This window comes from Macaca fascicularis, chromosome 15 (assembly GCF_037993035.2).
Source record: "Macaca fascicularis isolate 582-1 chromosome 15, T2T-MFA8v1.1".
NCBI lineage: Eukaryota > Metazoa > Chordata > Mammalia > Primates > Cercopithecidae > Macaca > Macaca fascicularis.
Genome location: NC_088389.1, coordinates 3,251,055 through 3,275,815, shown reverse-complemented (window position 1 = coordinate 3,275,815; position 24,761 = coordinate 3,251,055). Strand labels below are relative to the sequence as shown.

The following is a 24,761-nucleotide window of genomic DNA, read 5'->3' as shown; positions in this document are numbered from 1 at the left end:
GCAACCTCCACCTCCCAGGTTCAAGCAATTCTCCCGCCTCAGCCTCTCGAGTAGCTGGGATTATAAGCATGCGCCACCATGCCTGGCTAATTTTTGTATTTTTAGTAGAGACAGGGTTTCTGCATGTCAGCCAACCTGGTCTTGAACTCCTGACCTCAGGTGATCCACCTGCCTCGGTCTCCCAAAGTGCTGGGATTAGAGGCGTGAGCCACCACACCCGGCCTTATTCTCGTTTTACAGCTTAGCTTGGGGCTGACTCGGGGGTCCCCAGCAGGGCTTGGGCTGAGTGGGGCTCACCCTGGGTGCATCCTCTGTATTTCCTCCCGGTGTTTGATCTTGTTGATTCCTGGCTGGTACAAGGGCCTGGTGGCCACGGTCTCAACTGAGCATAGCAGCTCCACTGCTATGGGTCTCCAGCTCAGGGAGGCCCCTTCTGGGATCTGGGCCTGAGTTCTCACGGCCTTATAGCTTGATTTTTCCCCTTCCATCCAGAAAGCATCGGGCAGCGGGTAAGGGGAGGTCACAAGCCACATCTGCAGACACTGCAGAGCCCCTGGGTGCACTCAGGAGCCATACACAGAGGACCAACCTATTGGCCTGGACACCTGCCTGTCCTCCCCTGGATGGCAGAAGCCTTTGGTGGCTCTCCAGGTGCTGCTGCCATTGTGCGGGTGGTGACATCCCACCCCAGTCTCAAGCCAGATCCAGTCTGTGCCCATCCTAACAGCTTTGTGTTAAAGTCATGTCGGTGCCACCCTCCTGGTCCGCAACTGCCCTGTTCTCCAGTGACTGCCACAGTCCCGCCGCCGGTCTCTAGCTTCCCCTCCAGCCCTGCCCCAGCCTGTCACCACACAGCAGCACAGGGCTGTTTCTAAACCTGTTGGATTACCCCCACCTGCTCAGAACCCCCAAGGGCTCCCCAATGCACTTCTTACTCAGAGCACAAGCCCAGGTGATTGGGTGACCAGGACCCAGCTCCCTACCCCCGCCTCATACCCCGCCCCACCCATGCCCCACATCCCTCCTCACATCCCACATCTCACATCCCTCACCCACGCCAGTGCCTGCTCAGCTGTAGCCAGGCTGGCTTCTGCTGCACCTTCTGCCCCAGGGCCCCTGCACCTGCTGTTCCCACTGTCTGAACCTTCTGCCCCTGTGTCTCCAAGGCTTGCTCTGTCACTTTCTTTGAGTCTCCGCCCCAATATCCCTGGCTCAGGAAGCCTTCCGTGACCCTTCCTTATGCAAGAGCCACACGGCCATTGGCAACAGGCACCTGGACCCCATCCCGACACTGGTCCACCCTTGGCTTCCATTAGCACAGTCTCCCACTTGGTCCACTGTCTCATCACTGGCCCAGCGGGGTGCCTGGCACAGAGCAGGTGCCCTGAGGACTCTCAGAATTGGAGCCTAGGCTCCATCTGTCTCCACCCTGTTTCCTGTGCCCCGTCCCCCGCACCTGCCCGAGTTCTGGTGCCTCTTCCCCATCCTCAGAATGCCCAGGGAGCTCCTCAGCAGAAAGGGAAGTAGCAGGTGGGGGGCCTCAGGTGCCTTCCTGGTGCTGCTGTTCAGGTCAGCCCTTGGCCAGGACTGTTGGGCTGAGAAGACCCCACCAGGACCCAGAGCCTTTCACCATCCCAGCACAGGCTCTCTAAGCTGTGCTGCCAGGACAGCTCCCCAGAGTCAGAGTGCACCCCTGCGCCCCTGCACCCCTGCACCCCTGCACCCCCGCAGCAGGAGGACAGCCAGAAGGCTTCCCTGCCCACTCTCTCGCTTGCATCTCGCCTGTCAACACAGAAGAGAGGTGCAGAACAGCCTTTGGTGAGACGGCCGGTGGCGCCGCTGTCTCAGGAGGAAGCCGCTTTCATTGTCTGAAGAGCAGTTCACCGGGGGCAATCAGAAACCATCTGATTTCGGTCCGGTCCTCTGCCTTCCTGGGGCAGGGCTCGCCGGTGAGGGAGGAACTTCCTGCTCACTGGGAGCCTCCGTGGTCCCCCCCACAGACACCCAAGTCCCAGCAGTGGGGTTGGAGAAGACGTGGTGAGGCCCCTAGCCTTGTGGCTTACCTGCAGCAGATGATAAAGGCCCCATGAGACGCGTGCGCTCAGTGAGACGGCTGGAGAAGGCTGCTTCCACTGGAGGGATGGGCTGAGGAGGAAACGAGGGAGTGGGGGACCCTCAGGGGTCGGGGGGTAACAGGAAGCCCTGCCTGCTGGGGCCTGCACCCTCAACTGCACCCAAGGGGGCCCTGTCCTGTGAAGCTGCCCCAACACCTGGTCTCAGAGGGCTTGCGGTCTAGCAGGCAGCACGGGGAAGGTGTGGCAGAGGTGAAGAGCGGTGGTGTGTGTGCCTGGTGGTGGTGGGGGGGGGTGTGCGGGGCGGTGGGGGGGTGTGTGCGGGGCGGTGGGGGGGGTGTGCGGGGCGGTGGGGGTTGTGTGCGGGGTGGCGCACGGGCGGGGGGCTGTGTGGGGCGGGGGCTGGGGGTTTGTGCGGGGCGGCGGGGAGGGGGTATCTGTGGGGGCAGCGGGGGCGTGTGGGGGGGTTGGCAGGGATGTGTGTGCAGGGCGGGTGGGGAGTGTGTGCAGGGTGGCGGGGGCTGGTGTGTGTGTGCGCGGGGCGGTGGGGGCCTGTGTGGGGGGCAGCTGGTGGGAGGGGTGTGCGAGGGTGGCGGGGGCCTGTAGTGGGGGCAGCGGGTGCGAGAGGTATGCGGGGCGGCGGGGACCTGTGTGTGGGGCGGCGGGTGGGAGGGGTGTGCGGGGTGGGGGGGCGTGTGTTGGGGGCGGTGGGGGCCTGTGTGGGGGCCAGCGGGTAGGAGGGGTGTGCGGGGCGGCGGGGGCAGGCCCAGGGCCATGGCCTCCGGACCAGAAAGGCAGAGACTGACTTGGGCTGGGTTCTTTCTCTTTTTTTTTTTGCCTTTTTTCCTAAATCGAGGTGAGATTCACGTAACCTGACAGCAACCACTGTCGAGTGAACAACTCCGTGGCATTTAGCACATTCCGGGGCTGTGCGTCCGCGGCGACCAGCTCCCAAGCCGCCTTCATCCCTGCCCGCTGTCTCCCCTGCTTCCCAGTGCTCAGGAGTCTCCCGGCAGCGCCTCCTCCATGCCCTGCACTAGGCCCCCTCTTTGTTTTCTGAGTGCTCGTTCCTTCCTTCCATCATAATCCGTGGTTGCATATCAGGGTGTCGGTTTCACTCCCATCCGTCCTAGAGAGAGGCTCCAGGAAAGCCCCGGCTGCTCCCACAGCCCCCTTGTTAGGGCCCTGCTCTGTGCCAGCCTGAGGGTGGAGCCGCTGAACCAGCCCTTGCGATTGGGGGCTAAGCTGGGCCCACCAGCCTCACCCTGGGCCCTGGGTGCAGCCCCCAAACTTACAGTAGAAGCCAGGCCCAGTGTTTCACCAATTGGGGTTTTTGCCTGGTACCTCCAGCTTGGGGTTCAAATTGAGCCCATTACCCCTTTTATTACTAAAATAGTCCTGATCCTGTAACCCCCAGGCTGCTCCAGGGGGCAGCCTCCTCCTCCTGTAGGAAGTCAGCCCAGGAGCCCAGGGTGGTGCCTGCTGAGTCGTGGAGAAGAGCGAGGGGCCAGGGTCCCCAGAGTCCAGGGGACGAGGGCTGTGCACAGCAGAATGGCCCAGAACACTGGACAGGGCCTCACCCACCTGTCCACCCAGAGACTGAGGCCACATTCCAGCCAAAGCCCCACTCAGAACATCAGGCCTTGGCAGGTCCCTGGGGAGTCCACCTTGAACACCACCCCTCGGGGTCCGGAGGCAGCTCCGGGGGAAACCACCTCCGCTTCGGTTCTGCAGCCAGCTCCTAGAAGGTGTGCAGTTTGCAAGGCCAAGCCCAGCTGGCCCCACCCCCACCACCGGGTGCACTGGTTGCGGTTCCACACACCTGCAGGACAATGGGAGATGCAGGCAGGCCCTGCGTCTCCTGACGAGCTGGACTGGACCCCTGGTCACTCCCCCACTGCCATTTCTTTCTTTAGGGCGGTTATTCTAGTGAATGGGTTCAAAGCCTGGGCTGGACCGCCCTGGGCCCTCCACCCCTTGGGGGGTCCCCATCCTGTCTAGGATCCTGCTGGACAACAGGGCACTTCTATGGGCCTCAGATGCCAAGGACACCTGGCATCCTGGTGGCTCTTTTGGGCATCACTGTTGTGGCCACCATGAGGCCCAGTGTGCTGATCCCAGCAGCTCGCGCCTCTGCCTGCTGGGCTGACCTTTGAGGCCTGTGTCCACACCAGGCACTGGGCTGCGTGGAGGGGACAGGGCTAGCTCCAGGAGGCCAGAAGGACCCAGCTTACCCTGCAGTGAAACTGTCCCTCTGTGCTCAGAGATGTCCCTCCTAGCCTGAGCTGCTGACCTCACCCACTCCTCAGCTGGGTCCCCCCACTCACACTATTCCTTGCAGCACAGTGGGCTCTCCCTGAGCTGCTGACATAGGGCCTTTGCACCCATAGCTCCTCTGCCAGCACCCCTGTCTCTCTGCAGGGGCAGGTGAGCTCCAGCTCATCCCCAACGCCCAGCTCAGGACTTCAGGGAAGCTGTCTCTGAACTCCGGTGGCTCTCCCAGCACCAGGCTCCCTCCTCAGGGCCCTTGATGCAGCTGAACTGACATCCCCCTGCCCCCCAGATGAAGAGACACCACTTGCTGGAGGAGCCAGGAACCTGGTGGACACAGCAGAGGCCTCTGCGGGTTCCCTGAAGGGCCAGATTTTGGGCCCAGTTGGCCCAGAGGTTAAGTGGCCAGCAGGGCTGCAGGTGAGGCTCTCCGTCCTTCTGGGGTATGTGGGCGGGCCGGCACCCCCGACTCCCAGGAGGGGCAGGAAGGCACCTGGCCCCCTTGAGAACAAGGTCACTGGCCCCTGCTCCTCTGGGGCTCCTGTTCTAGTAGCAGGTGGCAGGCTGGTTAAAAAAGAGACCCAGGTCTGCTATGGAGGAGGCAGGAGGTGGCGAAGGAAGAGGCTGGGCCAGGACTGCGTCTGGATGGAGCTGGCGGCTGAAGGGGAGCCTCCTGAGGTCTGGTTGCAGGGGAGAGGGCTCTATGAGACCCGCTGGGTTCTCTCCCTGGGGTCCAGTGAGGGTGGGAGTGGCAGTGGAGGGGCCGTGAAGGTGGAGCCAGGAGGAACGAGGAGGGCTGGGAGGGAAGGGGAGTGTTCAGACTGAGGTCGGTCAGGTGGGCCCGCGAAGGCCACCCTATGTCCTGGGATAGGGAAGATGAGGACGAATGGGCCGCTGTGGCCATCCAGGTAGGGACAGGCAGTTGCTGCTGGGTTCTCAAGTGTCCAGGGAATCAGGGCCAGACTGGGCTTGGGTCAATGATGCAGGAGTGGTCTCTATGGCTGGACAAGGTCGCTGGGGGCTGGAGGTCACTTGGGGTAACCATTGCTCAAAATCCGCCCCTGGTTCCTGGTCCTGTCTTAACCTCTTGCATCTAGCCACAGCTGCCTTGCCCTTCTCCACCTTCTTCTAGTGGCTCTGGAGCCTCGCTGCTCTCCTGGGCTTTCGCACCTCCTGGATGCTCTCTGCCCACCCTCCATCCCTTGAGATCCCCAGGGCAGAGCAGCTGCCTCTAGGAAAGGTGGAACCATTGGAATCACAGGGTCCCGGGGCCAGACCTGCTGAATCCAAATCTCAGGCGACCAGTGTGCACGCTGGAGTCCATGATGGAGTCTGGGGGGCAGCCTCTGAGCCCAGCCCATCCTCTGCTCCAAGCTGCAGGTGCTGGGACTTGCTGGTGCCTGTGGAGCCGGCTCAGGATCTGGCCCTGGGAGGAAAGGGAGGCTCTTGGTCATCCAAAGGTGCTGTGGCGCAAGGGTAAGTGAGGGAGAAGAGCATCCCAGGGTGGCGGAGGTGGCGGGAAGGTCCCCACCATGAGAAGAGGGACGTGGCATGTGGGGCCCCTCTGGGCTGGGGGTGCAGACAGTGCAGCACAGGTGCTAGCAGAGCCCTTTCCTCCAGGTGCCCACAGTCAGGCCAGATTCCGCCTATTCACCCTGGCGCACCCCAGTGGGATGAATGCCGCCCCCACGCCCTGTGCATAGGGACCTCTGGGGCGGGGAGGATGCCCTGAGGTGTCCATGCTGCACCCCTGGCCTCCTGCCAGCCAGCTTCATGGCCGTCTGTCTGCCAGGATTCAGGGAACTCGGAAGGGCTGGAGGGGAGGCCGGGTCCCAGGAATGCATCCCAGAACAATCCAGAGCATCTATGCAAAGGACCCAGTGCCTCTGTGCAGTGGAGGGATGGGGAAGTGGGGCATCGCCCGGGACTCGGGCTTCAATTCCCGAGTAACAACGAAGGGCCGGGAAGCCACATTGCTGAGCGCCTGCCCAGATGCTGGGCTCGGGGCACTGCCCTGCTGCTGCTAGAGCAGTGCCCCGAGCCCCCAGCAAGTGCAGCCAAACACTGCCCATTTCTGTGACCTTCGTGCCGGATGCCCGGGAATGCGGTCTCAGGAGAGAGCGAGCACTGGTGTCCCACCCCCTCCTGCAGCTCACTCCCCTCCACCCCTGCAGCCTACCCATGCAAGCCCAGGGCTTCTCCAGGTACAGGGAGCTCACCTGGCTCCGGGCAGGGTGTGCCAGCCGGTGTGCAGGTGCACAGCCATCTGGAGGTGGCTGCTCTGTGACAGAACGGCCCCTGCTTTAGTGTCCATGGGGGAGGGTGTTTCCTGGTGCTTCTTACATACAAGCTGAAGGACAGAACAGGCAGCTGATGATCACATAAACCACCTCACTTCCAAAAACCCTGGGCACGTTTGCTTTTATTCTAATTCGCCTTACCAGGACCAGGACAGGAATGTCTATCAGTTTCAAGTCCTGCTAATCTGCTCAAGCACTACTCTACTTGAAGCATGCATTTGCTTCAGAGATTCCTAAATTCCCCTAGGAAAGCAGCATCTGGGTGGGCCTGCAGCTCTGCCCCACTGAGAAGGTCTCACTTTCCTCAGTTTCTCTGGCCTGGGCCTTGTGTCATCTGGTAGACCCCGCTCCACTGGCGGCTGAGCCAGGACCCAGTGTGGTGGGTCTGGCCGATGGCGCCAGCACACCTGCACCGCAGGGGTCAAAGGGGACCCCGGCAGCTCAGATGCGGAGTGCATGGTGGGGTGGGTGGGGAGCGCTCACTGGCTTACAGACCAACCCGGCAAGCAGGTCCAGTGTGCTCCTGAGGGCAGAGCCAGGGTCTCCAAACCACCGGCCTCCCTTATTTTGCTTTTCCCCTCATCTCTGTGGTCCTGTGGTTAAAGTGAGGGCCAGGTGTTCTCATCTCGCAGCTGGAAGTCGCTGAAGGCTGGTCTGGAGATAGAGACCTGCTCATCTGGCCCCACACTGCTCCCGGAAGGCCCCCTTCTCTGGGCAGCCTCTGCTTCCCCGGGACCATCTTCTCCGGTGGACAGCAGGAACTGAGGGGCACAGCAGAGCTGACCAGCTAGGGGGGCTGCATCCCTGTCCCCAGGAGGAAGCACCATTGCAGATGCTGACCCGAAAGCAAGAGTGTTGTGACCCAGGCCCAGGAAGGCTGGGGTGAGACCCTGCTGTCCAGGCCCTGCACGGCCTTAGGCTGGGGCAGTTCGTCCAGGGAGAACAGAGCAGGGATGGAGCTTGGGGGAGCTGCCTGCATGGTTGGATGTGGCTCCTTCCCTGCCACTTCTCAGCCTTGCTCTGGCCTGCCACAGTGGTGCCCACAGAGTCTTGGCGGAAAGAACAGAACATCCCACGGCCCTGAGCCAGGTCCCTGGAAGGATGGTGACCTGGGGCATCTGCTGTGCCCTGGGCCAGCTGGCATGGGCATGGAGCGTGCTGCATCACCCTCTGAGGAGGAGGTCGGCTCCCACAGGGCCTGGGACATCTGTGGGCGCCTCGTCAGGCGAGTTTGGGTCTCTTTCGCAGAAGAAAACTGGGTGAGTATTTTGGTTCTTGTCAGCGGTTGCAAAGCCCGTGCCTCCCTCTGCTCCTGAATTAGGGCAGTGCCGTTTTGGGTTCCGTATGCCCTCCCTCGGTTTAAACTGGATGCTCTAATCGTCTTCCTCTTTTGTCCTAAATTTCCCTCTAATGTTTTATGCAGCTGTAAAGCAGCTGCTGCCTCCTGCTCCAGAGAAGGCTGAGGGTCGGGTGGCTGCAGTGACTCACCTCCTCCTGGGAGACACTGCAGAGCCCCTTGGCCAAGTCAGGCTCAGGGGACAGCCAGTGCCCTTTGCAGGACACGTGAGAGCTGGGCTTGGGAAAGCCTTCGGTAGCAGCTAGAGGTTCCCAGGTAGGACAGACAGAAGGACGTCAAGGGGTCAGGTCCCAAACAGCAGGGCTGCCTTTCTGTGGTGTGTGTGTGTGTGTGTGTGTAGGGGGTAGTTGTTTTTTTTTGTTTGTTTTTGAGATGGAGTCTCACTCTGTCGCCCAGGCTAGAATGTAGTGGCACGATCTTGGCTCACTGCAACCTCCAACTCCCAGATTCAAGCGATTCTCCTGCCTCGGCCTCCCAAGTAGCTGGGATTATAGGAGCCCGCCACCACGCCCAGCTAATTTTTGTATTTTTCACAGAGACGGGGTTTCACCATGTTGGCCAGGCTGGTCTTGAACTCCTGACCTCAGGTGATTCACCCACCTCGGCTTCCCAAAGTGCTGGGATTACAGGCATGAGCCACCGTGGCTGGCCTGGGGGTGGGGTTAGTTGTAAGTCAGCGAGAGGCAAGCACAGCTCCCGTGGGACATCCTGCCCGCCAGAGGACGCACTCGTGGAGGCCTCGGCTGGCCCTTGGCACAGTCATTCAGAAAGTGGGTCCTGAAGGCCTGCTATGCACGAAGCCCCGGGGACCCGTGGGACAGCAGCGTGTTCTTTTGTTTGTTCGTGTTAGGCTCAGAGCTCCCAGAGAGGGTCTAGCATCCTTCTACAGACCCACCCCTGAAGACACCCCCCACCCAGGATACATCCCTGAGAACAAGCCCCGGGAAAGGGTTTGGGCCACAGATGGCCTTGCTGCCCTGGCCCAAGGTCATTAGATCTGCCTCGGGCAGGGCCTGCAGCCAGTCCCTGGCACCCTCCCTTGAGGAGAGGGTCTGCCCAGTCTTGGTGGCAGGAACGGGGCACCAGCCTCCAGTGCTGCTTCTGTGATCCCATGGCCCAGACCCAGGCCCTGACCCAGGCCCTGGGAAGACAGTGACCCAGGAATCTGGAGATCCCTGGCCCACCGTGGCAGCCACGCCACAGGTGACGTCGGGAGCCCTCCCCTGAGTCCAGCCCCAGCCCTGGTTCCTCCTCCCTGAACTTCCCACCTGGGGACAGAATGCCAGCCTAGGGCTTCCCTTGGGAAGAGCCAGTCCAGCGCCTCACCCCGCTGCAGGCTGTAGGCCCAGCCTCCCTGGGTTCCTGCCCCCTTATCTCACAGGAAGAGCTGGGCCCAGAGAGGGGCAGATGGCCGCACAGCCCCACGAGGGGCTGCGGAGCCGTACCTCTTCCTGCCAATCAGCCCAGCGACCGGTGACCCCAAGTGTGGGGACTGCAAAGGGAGTGCTTGCCGGTCCGCGTTTGAAAACAGACTTTTTCCCGGCAGGAACACGGGACTCACCTGCCAATGGCTACCCAGGCAGAGGCTTCCCTGTTCCTCCAGGGGCCAGAGTCCCTCCGTTTTTTGGGGGACCATCTGAGGGAACACAGGAAGGAGCCGTGGATGTGGAGGGCGGCCGGGCCAGGACATAAAACATGACAGCAGAAAACCCTCGGACACACAGATGCCACACACCCACACGCACATACGTGCACACATACATGTACCAGGCACGTGCCCCAGCCAGGTGAAGGAGGGTGAGGGTCAAACCAGGCTGCACCGAGCACCCGTGGTGGCTCAGCTCCGGTTGGCCCAGCTCCAGGCTGTGAGGAGAAGGGAGATGGCGGCATTCTTTTTTTTTTTTTTTTTTTTTTTTTTGAGACGGAGTCTGGCTCTGTCACCCAGGCTGGAGTGCAGTGGCGCGATCTCGGCTCACTGCAAGCTCCGCCTCCCGGGTTTACGCCATTCTCCTGCCTCAGCCCCCCCAGTAGCTGGGACTACAGGCGCCCGCCACCTCGCCCGGCTAGTTTTTTGTATTTTTTAGTAGAGACGGGGTTTCACCGTGTTAGCCAGGCTGGTCTCGATCTCCTGACCTCGTGATCCGCCCGTCTCGGCCTCCCAAAGTGCTGGGATTACAGGCTTGAGCCACCGCGCCCGGCCGATGGCGGCATTCTTTAGGATGCTTTTATCCACTATGGGAGCAGGAAGACAGCCAGGGTTATCACAGCACAATTTGAAAAACATACAAATAATTCATGTCAGCATGATGTCAGGGTGTTGTAAATAATGAATCCACACTTAAAACCCAGATTGATAGCTTCAAAGGGCAGCTCCCACCCCTGGACAGGTAAGCAGGGCGCAGAGCCAGCCCCTCTTGGTTCTGAGAAGCAAGCTCAGAAGAGTTCAGGTCAGGGGAGCCCCGGGACCACCCTTGCTGGGAGGGAATGGGTGGAGCACGGCCCACGCAGTGAGCAGGGCCAAGGGTCTAGCAGCACCCGAGTGTTGCCCAAAGGGGAGGGGGAGGGTACCGGCCTGCGTGTGCCTGCTGGGAAGAACTGGAAATCCACATGCTCCTGTTTTGCAAATCCCTTCACCAGGGTGTCAGCCACCAGAGTGGGGAAAAAACTTCTCCTGCTGTGAGAGCTGGGGGCAGGCCCAAGGTGCTAGGGGCTCCCGGGAGGACTGGCCATGGCCACCCAGGTCAGGATGGCAGTCCCAGGCCTTGGTGGCCAGTCCTCGGCTGCAGACCCCAGTGAGGACAGGGACCTCACCACCCACTGCCAGGCGTCTGAGGCAGCAGTGCCCCCGTTAAACCTGAGATGGCCAGGCGCGGTGGCTCACGCCTGCAATCCCAGCACTTTGGGAGGCCGAGGCGGGTGGATCACGAGGTCAGGAGATGGAGACCATCCTGGCTAACACAGTGCAACCCCGTCTCTACTAACAATACAAAAAAATTAGCCGGGCGTGCTGGCGGGCGCCTATAGTCCCAGCTACTCGGGGGGCTGAGGCAGGAGAATGGCGTGAACCCAGGAGGCGGAGCTTGCAGTGAGCCGAGATCGCGCCACTGCACTGAAGCCTGGGCAACAGTGCGAGACCCCCGTCTCAAAAAAAAAAAAAAAAAAACCTGAGATGAACTTCTGTGGGTCTCTCGGGAAGGAGCCCCGCCCCAGCCTCTGGGCCCCCAGGACGATGGCCGTCACTGAGTAGTGATGTCATGTCACCCATCGGCCTCCTCTGCCTGTGGCCATACAACAGGCCCAGGCCTGTTCCATCCCGAGGGAGGTGGATCCTGACTGGAGCTGGTAGAGACTTATGGCCACACCCTGCCAAGGTGTGCCTGCTGGGACCTGGACCCAGCCTGTCACAGCCCCTCTCCCTGTGCCATCCGCCAGCCCAGGCTTGACTGATCTCCGTATGAATATTCATACAGCGTTCTGCCGGGACCGTCGTTAATATTCTGAGAAAACGGCACGAATGCCCGTCCCTACATTGTGAGCCATGGTCACCGTGCTGCTGATACGATGGTGGCTGTGGATGTTTCGGATGCAACTGTCAGGCCTCCAGGCTTGGGAGGGTGGGGGCAGTACCACCATCTCCGGGCCCCACCAGCACCCGTCCTCTGACCACAGACCTCCCAGCCACCCCACCTGCCCCTGGCCTTCACCTACCACCGTGTCCTTACCTGACCTAACCTCGACCAACGGCACCTTCCTCACCCCCCTCTTCCTCACCTATCCTGCCCCTGCTTCTCCTGCTCTGCTCTGACCCCTCTTCCCTCCCCGCCCTGCATTTACCTCACACCCACAGCCCTCACAGGATGGGGACACCAAGGTCCTCGCATAAACCAAGCCGCTTTACAGAGCCCACTTCCCAAACAGAGCTGGCACCCTCCTCCCCTGGGCCCTGGGGCTGGGTCAGCGCCCACCGGCTCCCCAGGCCTGCCCCATGCCCTCAGCTAGAGGCAAACCCAAGCTCATGGGCGCGGCAAAGCCGGCAGGAGGGGCCCTGGGGGCTGTGGCTCACTCCTGCACCGCCCTCCTGCTGCCCTGAGAACCCCTTGGCCCCGGCTGTTCCCATTGGTCGGGTGGGGCTCTGTGGGGCCCCGCCCCACCCGCCCCTTCCAGTCTCCGCCCAGGTCAGGACGGCAGGTGGCCCCAGCAGGGCTGGCCTGAGATGGAGGAACGCGGCCCCGACCTGGGCTATGGGGAGACTCTGGATATGGCGGTGGATCCGCTGACGGGGCTTCGGATGTGATTATGTCCTGGGGGCTGATGGTACCTGAGAGCACCAAGAACCAGCTCTGCCTTCCGCCTCCCACGGGGCCTCTCCTCTGCAGGAGGCCGTACGCGGACTACAGGGGAGGGGGCGCCTGGCAGCCCGCCCGCCGCAGCAGCCTGCCACCCCGCCCCCAGGCGCAGTGCGGGCCACACACCTCGCGCCACAGCAGCCCTGCCAGAGCCCGTGTGACACAGCTGCCGGCATGCCCGGGCACGCTGCCCAGCTGGGCTGGGGGAGGGGCACCGGGCCAGGAGCCGCTGAATCAGCTGCACCCGGACAGCCCCGCCTGGGCAAGGATGCTGGTGCGGCGGGGCGCGCTCTCTTTTGGGAACTGTCGGGAGGCGCGCCAGGCGGTGGGGTGGGGGGGTTTCTGGACTGCGGCCTCTGCAGCCTGCTGCATGGGAAGTGCTGCTCTCCGGAGCTGGGTGCAGGGCAGCCCCTGCCTCCGAGGGCATGAGAGGAGGCCTGCAGGGAGGGCCTGGGCAGAGAGGGGACCTTTCCTAAGGAGACCCATAAAGAAGAAGAGAAACGCACTGGCCTCTGCAGATCGAAGCACGTTTGTCTCCCCCGGAAAACGCTGAATCAGCACTCACAGCACTGCCAGGGCCCGCGCCCTCCTCCGATCGCACGCTGGAGGGGACAGGCCCTTCCAAGGTCACAGAGCATCAATATCACCATCGACGCAGCGGCACAGGGGTCGTGCTCTGGTCCAGAGTGGGGGCTGCGCCTGGCCCTGCTGTCCTTCCTGCTGGGGGCTGTGTTTGGAGCCCAGCACCTTCCCCCTCAGCCCCTGCTGTCCTGTCCTGCCCCCGGGGGAGGGGCGGGAGGTGGAGGACATTCCTGTGTTTGTGCGTTTGGGGTGGTTTTGCCCGTGGAGGCTGCACACGGGGACTCTGCCGGGGCAGCCTTCCGAGGCCACCTGGTCCCCCCTGCGCTGGGGACGGGACAGCACGTGGCCCATCTTGACTGAGCATCTTAGACCTTGAAATCCCCAGCACCACCCCCTTCCAGCCATTGCCTGCCCTCTGCTGGCTCCTCAGCTCAGATTCTACTTTTCAGCAACAGAGACCCCCGGCTGGTGCCCAAGCTGGTGGCCCCATGGGGTGGACGACAGGGAAAGGGGGGCTCTGGGAGCCACTTGGCACAATCCCCCGGGCCAGGCACAGACTGAAAATCAGACCCCACTAAGTCAACAGCCCTGGCTGGCTTTGGTGGCTTCCTCCACACTCCGTGCCCGGCTGTGACTTCCTGGCTCAGCACTCTATTCAGCCTGAGACTGAGCCGCTCCCCACCTCCAGATCTCCCTCCCACCTGTCTCCACCCAGGGGCCGCCCTCCCCAGAGCCCCTCTGACTCCTCCCTCCGCGGCCCACCCAGCTCCCCCTCAGCTTCGCCCCTGCCTTGGGCTGGAGACCTTCTCTGTGGTCCAGGCTCGCCCACCCTCCCCCATCCTCCAGGCTGAACACTGAGCTCTGGTGCCAGGCTCCTCACTCCCAAACCCATGACTCTCAAACCCACTGCTGTCACTGGGGGCCTCTCATCCAGCCAGTGCTGGGCAGCTCTGATTCCAGAAACTTCCCAGTACGTTCCTGACCTCCAGGCCAGTCTGCAGCTACCTCCACTTCCCCTTGTCCCCAGGAGCAGCCAGCGGCCCTCCCTGCCCATACCTGTCCTTCCCAGCTCACCCAGGTCCGGCCGCCGCCTGAGTCCCTGGGGCCACTTGCCTCCCTCACAGGCAACCCGGGCCACTGGCAGCAGGAGGGAAGCCGCTGTATGGACCAGCCACCTTGAAAGGATGGATCCTGTCTCCTAACCAGCTCCCAGCTCCCTCTAAAGCGCCTGCACACTGCCTGAGACCTCTGCAGGAGTCCACAGTGGCCATGTGCTTAGGTTCTGTCTCAACACCTTTTCAGTCCTCTACTCCTCCCCACTGCTGGAAGCCCCTGGAAGCCTCCAGGCATGTAGGTTTCAGACAGGTGGAGCCCACCACCAGCAAATCAGGCTGCTCTAAATGTGACGTTTCCGTGGAATGCCCTGATCCCCCGGCAGAGATCCTGGCATGTCTCCCCACCCAGCAGAAACACAGCTGCTGCTGGGAGGGCTCAGGCTGCCCAGGACGGACAGCCCCGGACATACAGCACCATCGGCGGTCCCTGGAGATCCCTCTCTGGGTGGCACCCTTACCAGTCACTGCAGCATGGTCTGGTCTGGGTGTCTGTCACTGTGGACAAAGGGCCTGGGGACAACCTCCAGGTAGCTCTGGCCTTCCTTGGAGCCGTGGCCGCTGCACAGCTCAGCTGGTCATCTGGGACCTCAAGGGGAGAACAACTTCGAAAACAGAATCCGTCAAACAGGGGAGATGCCTGGTTAACACAGCCCAAGTTTGGCAGGTCTGCTGGGGAGCGGTCGCAAGCAGCTCCACCACCCCTCAGATCCCCCACAGGGCTCTTCAGCCACCCAGGGGAGCCGGGTTAGAGGGGCTCCCGCAAGGCACACATCGTGGCCATGGGGAAGCTCCCTGGCTCTTGGAGCCTGTGACATGCCCCGGCCAGGGAACGGCCTGAGCCTAGGAGGTTGAGGCTACAGTGAGCTGTGATCGTGGCCACTGCAGCCTTGGCAGCAGAGCGACACCCCATCTCTTAAAAAAAAAAAAAAAAAAGGAGGCCGGGCGCGGTGGCTCACGCCTGTAATCCCAGCACTTTGGGAGGCCGAGACGGGCGGATCACGAGGTCAGGAGATCGAGACCATCCTGGCTAACACGGTGAAACCCCGTCTCTACTAAAAAAATACAAAAAACTAGCCGGGCGAGGTGGCGGGCGCCTATAGTCCCAGCTACTCGGGAGGCTGAGGCAGGAGAATGGCGTGAACCCGGGAGGCGGAGCTTGCAGTGAGCTGAGATCCGGCCACCGCACTCCAGCCTGGGTGACAGAGCGAGACTCCGTCTCAAAAAAAAAAAAAAAAAAAACTTTAAAAAATGCCCTTATTATAATCCAGCCACGAGTGGCTCCTTCTGTGGGAACTGCTTCCTTGGGTCTGATGAGACATTCAGGTGTCACGGTGGTGCCTGTCGCTGTACTCAGTGGTCCTGTGGGCTGGTGGCTCCTGTACACTGCAGTGCGGATGAGGCGTTCGCACTGTCGCGGGGAGTTCTATCAGATTGAGATGGCCTAGGCAGGGAACAACGGAAAACATGCCAAATCCACTGAAAACCAGAGTGAAGCCAGGCGGGGAGGGCCAGGGAAGCCCCCAGGGAAGGCAGGAGCCCTCCTGCAGCCTCTCTGGTGTGGGGCGTGGCCAGGTGTGACCAGTCAAGGGCATAGCCACCTTCACCCACACCTGGCAAAGCAAAAAGACCAGGCCACTCTCCCAGGCCAAGCCTCACAGGGCCCGTTGGCTAACTGCCCCAGCTTTGTGTGCACAGGTAAGGCTGTGTAGCCAGGCCCTGCGCCCACCTCAGGACTCGGCTGCGGCCTGGCATCCCCTGTGGGACACACAGAGCCCCCAGACCTTCGGATCAGAAGCCCGGTCTGGGAAGCAGTGCTCCACACCAAGCTTCAGCCCTGGGTTTGGTAAAACAAGTGTCACCCTCCTAAGCTTTTCAGGGGCACACATTTTAGTAATGATTTCACGAACTCTGCCGTCAAAAACAAAACACCAAAAGTTTGGTGAAACGGTTCCACAAAACTCTACAATGGATAACTTGTTACCTAACGGAATCCAGAGTTTTCCTTCATTTTCTTGAGACGGGGTCTTGCTCTGTCACCCAGGCTGGAGAGCAATGACAGAATCATGGTTCACTGTAGCCTCAACCCCTCCCGGCCTGGGATCAAACAATCCTCCCCATTCAGCCTCCGGAGTAGCTGGAACTAGAGGTGAGCGCCACTATACCTGACTCATTTAAAAATCTTTTTTGTAGAGATAGGGTCTCCCTATTGCCCAGGCTGATCTGGAACTCCTGGGCTCAAGCGATCCTCCCACCTGGGCCTCCCAAAGTGTTGGAATTACAAGTGTAAGCCACTGCACCCAGCTGGTTTCCCTTTAAGTGATACTTTCTGGCCATAATAACTGCCTGGGAGGAAATCGTTGTCATCTTCATGTTGTTAGAAGCCTTTGCAAGTGAAAAAATGAGAAACGTGAACTTCCTCCCTTCACACAAGCTAAGGAAGGCTTTACAAAGCAAAGATTCTAGAATAATATGAATAGCTTGTCTCTCAATCTTCAAACTGGTTTGTGTTTTAGAGACAGAGTCTCACTCTGTCACCCAGGCTGGAGTGCAGTGCTGCAATCACAGCTACTGCAGCCTCGATCTCCTAGGCGCACACCACCACGGCCAGCTCACTTTTATTTTTTTTTTATTATTATTTTTTTTTTTGAGACGGAGTCTTGCTCTGTCGCCCAGGCTGGAGTGCAGTGGCCTGATCTCAGCTCACTGCAAGCTCCACCTCCCGGGTTCACGCCATTCTCCTGCCTCAGCCTCCCGAGTAGCTGGGACCACAGGCGCCCGCCAGCTCGCCCGGCTAGTTTTTTGTATTTTTTAGTAGAGACGGGGTTTCACTGTGTTAGCCAGGATGGTCTCGATCTCCTGACCTTGTGATCCACCCGTCTCGGCCTCCCAAAGTGCTGGGATTACAGGCTTGAGCCACCGCGCCCGGCCCTTAGCTCACTTTTAAATTTTCTGTAGAGATGGGGTCTCACTCTGTTGCCCAGGCTGGTCTTGAACTCCTGGGCTCAAGTGATCCTCCTGCCTTAGCTTCCCAAAGTGCTGGGATTACTGGCGTGAGCCACTGCACCTGGCCTCACACGGTTTTTTTGAATAAATAAGAACTTTGGTTTTCTTTTTCTTTTTTTTTTTTTTTTTTTGAGACGGAGTCTCGCTGTGTCTCCCAGGCTGGAGTGCAGTGGCGTGATCTCGGCTCACTGCAAGCTCCGCCTCCCGGGTTCACGCCATTCTCCCGCCTCAGCCTCCCGAGTAGCTGAGACTACAGGCGCCCGCCACCACGCCCGGCTAGTTTTTTGTATTTTTAGTAGAGACGGGGTTTCACCATGTTAGCCAGGATAGTCTCGATCTCCTGACCTCGTGATCCACCCGCCTCGGCCTCCCAAAGTGCTGGGATTACAGGCTTGAGCCACCGCGCCCGGCCGGTTTTATTTTTCTTCCAACCTTTTTTTGTGTGTGTGCATCTCCCCCTGCGGTGGATCGTGCTGTGCTTGCTCACAGCCCTGAGGCCTCTCGCCTTTCAGCAGCGTCGGAAACACTAAGACTCTGAACTAGGCCAGGTGGAGGGGCTCACGCCTGGAATCCCGGCACTTTGGGAGGCCGAGGCAGGTGAATCACCTAAAGTCAGGAGTTTGAGACCAGCCCGTTCAACATGGTGAAACTCCATCTCTACTAAAAACAAAAATTAGCTGGGTGAGGTTGCGGGTGTCTGTAATCCCAGCTACTTGGGAGGCTGAGGCATGAGAATCACCTGAACCCGGGAGGTGGCGGTTGCAGTGAGTCAAGATTACATCAACGCACTCCAGCCCAGGCTACAGGAGCAAAACTCCGTCTAAAAAAAAACCGAAAAAACTCTGAATGGGCCAGTCAGCTGAATGCAACCTCCACCGGCCTGCATAGCAGTGTCCTGGTGACTGCCCTGCTGACAAATCCTTGCTTGTCAGCTAGGCCACCTCCCCACGGCAGCTTCCCACAAGGGGAACCCTGGCTTCAGGGGCTACTTCCCCAGCATCACAACGAGTGTTTGTGGAAACTTTCCCATCTTACAGAAGAAGATGGTTTCTATGGTGCTCTGGATGATTATTACGTCCTTCAAAAAGGAATAAAACAACTGAGCTTTAAGCAATCACTCCATCAACACATTAAAAAAATAGGTTTAATGCAGGTGGGTCATCTCATGACGAATTTCACAGGCACTGGGGACAGCAGGCGGCCAGGTGCTCAGAGGGCACCAAGGTGCCGCGACTCCCTGCAGCGTTGACACCACACAAGCGGCACTGCCAGCCCCCTCCTGCCTCCCGCCCCACCTTCACCCTCAGCCGAGGGGCCTGGGTGACTCTGAGTAACACATTAACAAAAAACAAAGCTTCTTTGAGGAAACAGCGTGACTTAGTGCAAAAGATTCTCTGCAGCAAGAAATGAGGCCCACGCAGAACTCCTGCCCGCCTGCCCAGGGCCTGGACACAGCCCGGGCTCAACGGAGGTCATCCACAGAAGCTGCCAACAAATTAGCACGGTTTACGGCCAAAGATTTTTTTGCTTTCTCTACCTGATTCAGGGTTTTTCAAAAAGTTTCTCTTCCAGTGGCACACAACTGTCCTCCTGGCTCCTGGGCCACTGGTCCACCTGACAGGGCAGGGTCACAAGTCCCACCCATGCCCGGAGTGTGGGGACGTGGATTTGGGGTGACGCTAGGGTTGTCAGTACCGCACCCTGTGTCCTGCTTTAGGGCAGCTCTGCCTGTTGTCCCTGTAATCATTATTCAGGGCACCCTCCCACTTGCCCCCAAAGCCACACGGCCATGGGCAGTCCACCACAGTGCTACCGCGACTGCAAGGCTGAGGAGCAGAGCACGGGGTCCTGGATGAGACCCCGGCCCATGGTGGCCGCCCTCCCTGAACACAGGCATCTGTGCCCCTCCAGCCCACCTGCCTCTGTGCCATCATTTGGGCCTCCCAGTCACTGGAGGGCAGCGTGGGATAGGATCTCAGCATATACCGGGGACTCTAAGATGCTGCTGGTACCACACAGGCTCCGGGGCTGTGGTTGCCACACTGAGGCCTCTGCCACCTGCTGCGGACACTCGGGACACGCAAGTCTCCATCCCAGCTCACTGCAGCCTCGATCTCTCACGCTTTCTTTGAGGATGTTCCCCCAAAGAAAGAGGCCCAAAGCCCTCCTCTGCAAAAAAACCCAGAAAGGAATGGAAGTGCCTCCCCAGAAATCCACAGCATCTGAGGACATCCTCACAGCCCTCCCAGAACAGGCAGACAGGCCAGTGTTGCTGGAGTCAGCCCTTGGCTCCCAGGGTTCCCCCAGGCCAGCCCCTGAGCTGAGAGCCTGCTGAGGCCCCTCCCACCTGAGCCCCTCTCCACCCCCCTGCTAGACTGCATCTACACAATCTAAGGAGACCCTGAAGGCTGGCTGGGGACTCAGGACCCACACAGCCCCTCAGGGTGACAGAGGGTGGTACACGGGCAGTGCCAGGACTCAGGCGGCCCAGGGCAGAGTAAGCAGCTTTGTGGCAGTGTGGTGTGTCAGCGAGGGGAGCCTTCCGTGTCCCGTTGGCTGGGCCTGAGACCAGGGAACGCAGGAAGGGACTGTGCAGCCAGGATGGCCCCCCCTCCGGATTTGTTCCTGGGCACACAGCCCTCTGTGTCCAGAGGCCTCCCAGGGTGACATCTAAAGTCCCTGGCAGCTGTGGTCCTGGAGAGAAGCCCACAGAGAGGCAGAACAGACGGCCCACTCCGCAGTATGACCTGAAGTCGTGTGAACAGGAGCCACCCGCAGGTGGGCGCCGCCCCTGAGAGTGCACATGGGGAGGGTGGACGCAGGAAGCCAGCCTAGGGGCGGCATCCGCACCCCCATCACGGAAGTCTCAGCCCTTTCTTTTCTCTCCGTGGGCGCCAGGCAGCAGCGACTGCCTGCGGCATGGGCAGTCCCACCGATGTAAAGAACACAGCCACAGGCCGGGACGATACATCAAGCTCACGCCCACGGCCCTCACATGTCCACGAAGACCATGAAGCACCAGCCCAGGCCCCCGACTAGCAGCATGGTGACATGGATGCCGTAGATGAGCAGCTCGTTCACCAGGCGGAAGTCCACGCGCCGGCGGCCCAGCAACAGCAGCAACACCGAGAGTTTGCGCTGGAAGCGCAGCAGGACGCGAACGCCCAGGTACTGTAGGCAGAAGAGGGCGGCCAGAGCACCCCAGAGCGCCGCGGTGAACAGGCTGCAGCTGAAGTAGAGCAGGAAGCGGATGAAGCCGTACAGCCAGCGCGTCTTGATGTACACGTCGAAATTGTTGTACTTGGTACGGGCCAGGTGGGAGGCGCGCACGGGCCCGCAGGCTGCATGCAGGCAGGTGGTGTGCGGGCCGTGGAAGGAGCGCACCCGCCTCGGGATGGGCATGACCGGCATTGGGCCCTGGTGGCGGCGGCGCTAGCTCGCGGTGGTGGCGGCGGCGTCCAGGCAGCGGTCAGCGTAGGGGTCATGGGCGCCTAGGCCTGGGAGCCGGCCACTGAGCCTCGCGGGAGGCGTCGGCCTGCGGGGAGAGCCGCAAAACCCATGTCAGTGTGAGGACACTGTGTGGATCCTTCCCCAGGCAATCAGCTGGCGAAGGCGGACACAAACTCCAGCGCCCGGACTACGGGAAAAGGGAGTCCAGGGCAGGATCTGCGGGCACTCCCAGGCTTACTCTTTTCACAAACCCTCCCAAGGATACTTCCAGGGGGCCCACCACCTGGGGAAGCCAAAGTGCTTGTTCTAGGGCAGCACTGGGGAAGGGGGGCCTTCGGGGCAGCCGCCAGGGGAGGCCCCCGGAGGTGGTCAATGCCAAAACGGATGGGAAGGGGCAAGAGTGGCTCTTTCCTGCAGGATCCCCGCAGCCCCCCACAAGCTGGACCACTCTCTGCTCTTAGGCAGTTTGCCTGTTACTGCCCTGGTCTTCTGTGGCTGCCTGAACCAGGACTGACACAAGCCCTAAAATGGTGCCTGCAAAAAGCCACCACAGGGCCGGGAGAAGGGACTCACAGGTGAACCGAGAACAAGCCCGGTGGGGGCAGGTGACTCCAGCAACCTGACAAGTGCTAGGGGCCAGATGGACGGCTGGGGGGCCCTGGGGTCACCTTGCTGGGCCTGAACCCTGGCACTGTCCTTCCCTAGCAGTGACCTTGGGCAGGTCACCTGACCCCAAGACGGCTCCTGCTCTGTCCAATGGGGGTGCCAGTAGCACTGCTCTTGCGAGTAGCTGTGGGAGGTAAGAGGCTGGGCCTGGCGTGCACAGTGGAGGCACAGCGCCCAGGTCCCCGTGTGGGGTCGGCCCGGGGTCTGGCAGCGGCCCTACAGACTGGGCTGCAAAGAGTAGACGCGGCATTTGGCTCTCTAGCTTCACCTAGTAAATGCCGTTTATAGCTTGCCTAAATAATCTGCAGACGGAATGAACTCAAAGGTCAGGAAATAAAATCGGAGTAGGAAAGTTGGTAACACTAAGGGGACTGTTGCCAAGACCTTCGCCTGCCGTCAGATAGATTCAGCCTGGGGCCCTGCCGTGGGTACCTGCCCGGAGCGGAAGCGGGAGGGACCGGGCCGCCGGACCCTCCCGTGCCCGCAGGGGCCAGGGGCCCAGCCTCGCCCTCTCCCTCCGCCCGGCTCCTCCACGCGGTGCAGGAGCCAGAGCGGCCCGATTTAAGGCCGGCCTCGGCCTGGAGATCGCAGCCACCGGGACCCCAGCCATGGCGGTGCCCCTCAAACGTGGCTCGGCGGGGCTGTGTCCCCGCGGGGTCTCACGGCCCGCGGCTCCATCCGGGTCCCCGTCTTTCTGCAGACGCCCGCTCGGCCCGGCCCATGGACCCAGGACCGTTTCCTCGGGGCCGCAGAGACGCGACGGGCCACCGCAACGCCTCGTGAGCACCGGGCCTGCGCCGCGCCGGGCCCCCTGGCTGCAGAGCCCCTGCCGGAGCCACTTCCGGGTCCCGCGCCGCGCGTTGCCCTGGAGACGGCCCCCGCCGAGGCCGGGTCCCCGCCCGCCGCTCACCCGGTGCCCTCTCCGCGGCGGCGCTGGCGTCCCGGACCTCGGGGCCGGCCGGCGGTGCTGGGGGCCGGGCCTGCGGGCGCCCCTGTCCCTCGGGGCTCCGTGCGCAGGGCGGCCGCATGGTGCCGGGACGCGGGGCTGGGGGCGCCGGCGGGGCGGCTGCGGGCGTGGTTCACGCGTCCCCGGCTGGGGTCGCCCTGCAGGTGAAGGGGCGCCCGGGCGCGGCCGCCGGAGGCGTTTGGCCCAGCGTGGGAGCCGTAGCGCCGTCCCTCGACGGCCACCGTAGGCCGGCCTCACGCCCCCTCCACCCGCGCCGACCGAGCCGCGCTTCCCTTCCCCCTGCTCCGTGCCCGCTCTGGGCGTCCCGGACTCGACGCTTCCCGAGGCGCGCGTGCGTGCGTGCGTGCGTGCGCACGCTGCGAGCAGTCCGCAGCGTTCCCTCCCCCGAACGCCCTCGGGGTCGCGCCTGGTCTTGCGCAGGCGCAGATGGCTGGCCTGAGCCTACCGTTCCTGGGGCGCCTCGGGGCGGTGCGCAGGCGCGCTCCCGTGGAGTCGTCCTTTGGTCCCAGAACAGGGCTTGACCCTGGTAGTGGCCCCGGCCTGAGGTGTCTGCGACTCGGCGCGCTGCTGCCGGTCGCTGGGGTGGGGCCGGGCCCCGGAGGAAGCCGCCTTCCCGGCGGAGATGGGCGGCCCAGGGACCGGGAACAGATCTGGTCCTCGCGGGACCGTGTGCGAAGGCGCCCTACGAGGCTCGGGTCTGGGGCTGGGAGGACGGGGCGGCGGCGGGAATGGGGGCGTCCCCCGGGCTCCGGGAGGGCGGGGAAGGGTGGGGGCGGCCGATGCCACGCGGACCCGGGCGGCAGGGAGCGGGTGGGTGGCTGCCAGGCCTGGTGGGCCAGCGGCGACTTCGGCAGCCGAAGAGGGGACAGCCCCGGAGCGCGAGCAGGCCCAGCAGCAGCCCCAGGGTTCCCCCAGTGAAGGAAAAGGACTTGTGTTAGTGTCCCCACGCCTGGTTCGTACAGGCTGGCGGGTGTCCTGGGGGTTTCCAGCGAGGAGTGTGTTGGGGAGCGCTCCTGGGTGTGGCTGCTGGGTGGGAGGGGAAGGCAGGGTCAGCAGGCCCTGGGGCGACCGGAAAGTGGGTGGCCCTTCAGATTCATGGCACTGGAACAAGGGGGCTGGGCCCTCCTGCCCACCAGGCCCGTCATTGGCTACAGCGAGCTGGCTCCTCCCAGGACAGCGAGCTGGCTCCTGGACCCACGTCCTTTGGACCAGGGCCGCCCTGAGGGCTGGCGCAGCTACGTTCTCCACTGTGGCCCCATCCTCGCCACTGGAGAGAGAGCCGCCTTTACTCCTGCATGAGCAGGAGTTCGAGGAACATCTGGACGACCAAAGGGCACCAGGAGGTAGCACAGCAAAAAAGGCCAAGAGCCCGTTTTCTTTACCGATGGCTGGTGGCAAATATTCCAAAAGAAACAGGTGTCAGGCAAGAAGTGTTGGTTCACGGCAGTCATTCCACTGCTTTGGGAGCCGAGGCAGGGGCATCACTTGCCCCAGAAGTTTGAGACCAGCCTGGGCAACATAGTGAGACCCCTGTCTCTACAAAAAAATTAAAATCAGTAAACAGGTCTTCCTTCCTCAATAGCCCCGTTGCTGGCACACCTCTCTGCCTCTCCAGATGTGAGGCAGATCCACACGTTTAGCTATTGAGATAAGGCTGGGCGTGGTGACTCACACCTGTCGTTCCGGCCTCAGATCTCTTGTGCCCAGGAGTTTTAAGACCAGCCTGGGCGACATGGCTGGCAACATGGCCTCCACAAAAATAAACATTTTAAATATATAAACATTGAGATAATAAAAAGCATCTTAATGCCTGCCTTCATTTTTTGTCTTCTGTTTTAAGGACCATTAGAGACAAACTAACTAAAGAGAATTCTCCCTCCCATGCAGCTCATGCTGGGACGCCGGCACTGTAAGACAGCTCCCGTGGCCAGAAAGAGGGTGGTGTGTAAACCAGGTGGTCACCCGTCACTCGGCTTCTCACGTGCTGGTGAGGGTGGTCGCCTGTCCATGGATCAGGGCTCACACCAGGCCCATCTGGTGCTGTGCCACGGGAGGGGCAGAGCCACAGCCCCAAACTTGCTGTGCGTTTCCCGTGTCCTCCCTGCCCTGCAGTCCCCTGGCCCCAGCTCTGGATTTGACGCCCCCTGCTTCCTGCTGTACCCGCCCAGAGAAGCGCAGCATGTGTGCCTGCCCTTGCCCCCATGCTGTTACCCTGCTCTGGGTACCAAGGACACAGGCACAGCAGAGCCCCCACCCTCAAGGCACCTGCCATCTTGTGAGAGGGACAGGCTGAGGGGCAAATGACTGGAAAGGGTGGCAAGTGCCATGTCAGACATATGGTCTTCATACAGGGGACGTCCCAGGACTGCTGGGCCAGAGACCCTTCCTTGTGGGTCAGCATCACCCAAGCCAAAGGCCAAGGAGGTCCCTTGGGGGTTGTGGCCATCAGAACAAAGCTGCCAATGAACAGACCCTTAAAGGAGTGGCCAGCTAGTGAGGCTGTGACTGGCCCTGGCTGCATCCAGACCCTAAAGTGTCCTGCAGCCAGGGGCAGACACAGGTTTTGTGGGGCCTGAGGCTTCTGTGGTTTTAGGGAACTTCCTTAAGAAAATACAAAATTAGGAACAGGCCT

The 24,761-nt window shown here is 61.4% G+C and overlaps 1 protein-coding gene and 1 long non-coding RNA gene across 5 annotated transcripts; both read right to left on the bottom strand.

Annotated features, from left to right (window-relative positions):
- Positions 1 to 1,051: 1,051 nt before the first annotated feature.
- LOC135967317 (uncharacterized) lies at positions 1,052 to 13,213 on the bottom strand. Its single transcript, XR_010581324.2, has 4 exons — positions 12,853 to 13,213; positions 6,563 to 6,693; positions 5,621 to 5,769; positions 1,052 to 2,145 (listed from the first exon to the last, which is right to left on the bottom strand). It is a non-coding gene; the product is annotated as an uncharacterized lncRNA (long non-coding RNA).
- A 4,958-nt stretch (positions 13,214 to 18,171) lies between these two features.
- On the bottom strand, positions 18,172 to 23,210 carry TMEM250 (transmembrane protein 250). Of its 4 annotated transcripts, none has more exons than XM_045374190.3 (2): positions 22,575 to 23,210; positions 18,172 to 20,581 (listed from the first exon to the last, which is right to left on the bottom strand). In XM_045374190.3, the coding sequence occupies exon 2, from the start codon at positions 20,455 to 20,457 to the stop codon at positions 20,038 to 20,040; it is 420 nt and encodes a 139-aa protein (XP_045230125.1). In that variant the 5' UTR covers positions 20,458 to 20,581; positions 22,575 to 23,210; the 3' UTR covers positions 18,172 to 20,037. The 4 variants fall into 4 exon arrangements, with proteins under 4 accessions (XP_045230125.1, XP_045230122.1, XP_045230123.1 ...); XM_045374187.3 differs by lacking the exon at positions 22,575 to 23,210 and adding an exon at positions 22,073 to 22,426; XM_045374188.3 differs by lacking the exon at positions 22,575 to 23,210 and adding an exon at positions 21,547 to 21,676.
- Between the last annotated feature and the right edge of the window lie 1,551 nt (positions 23,211 to 24,761).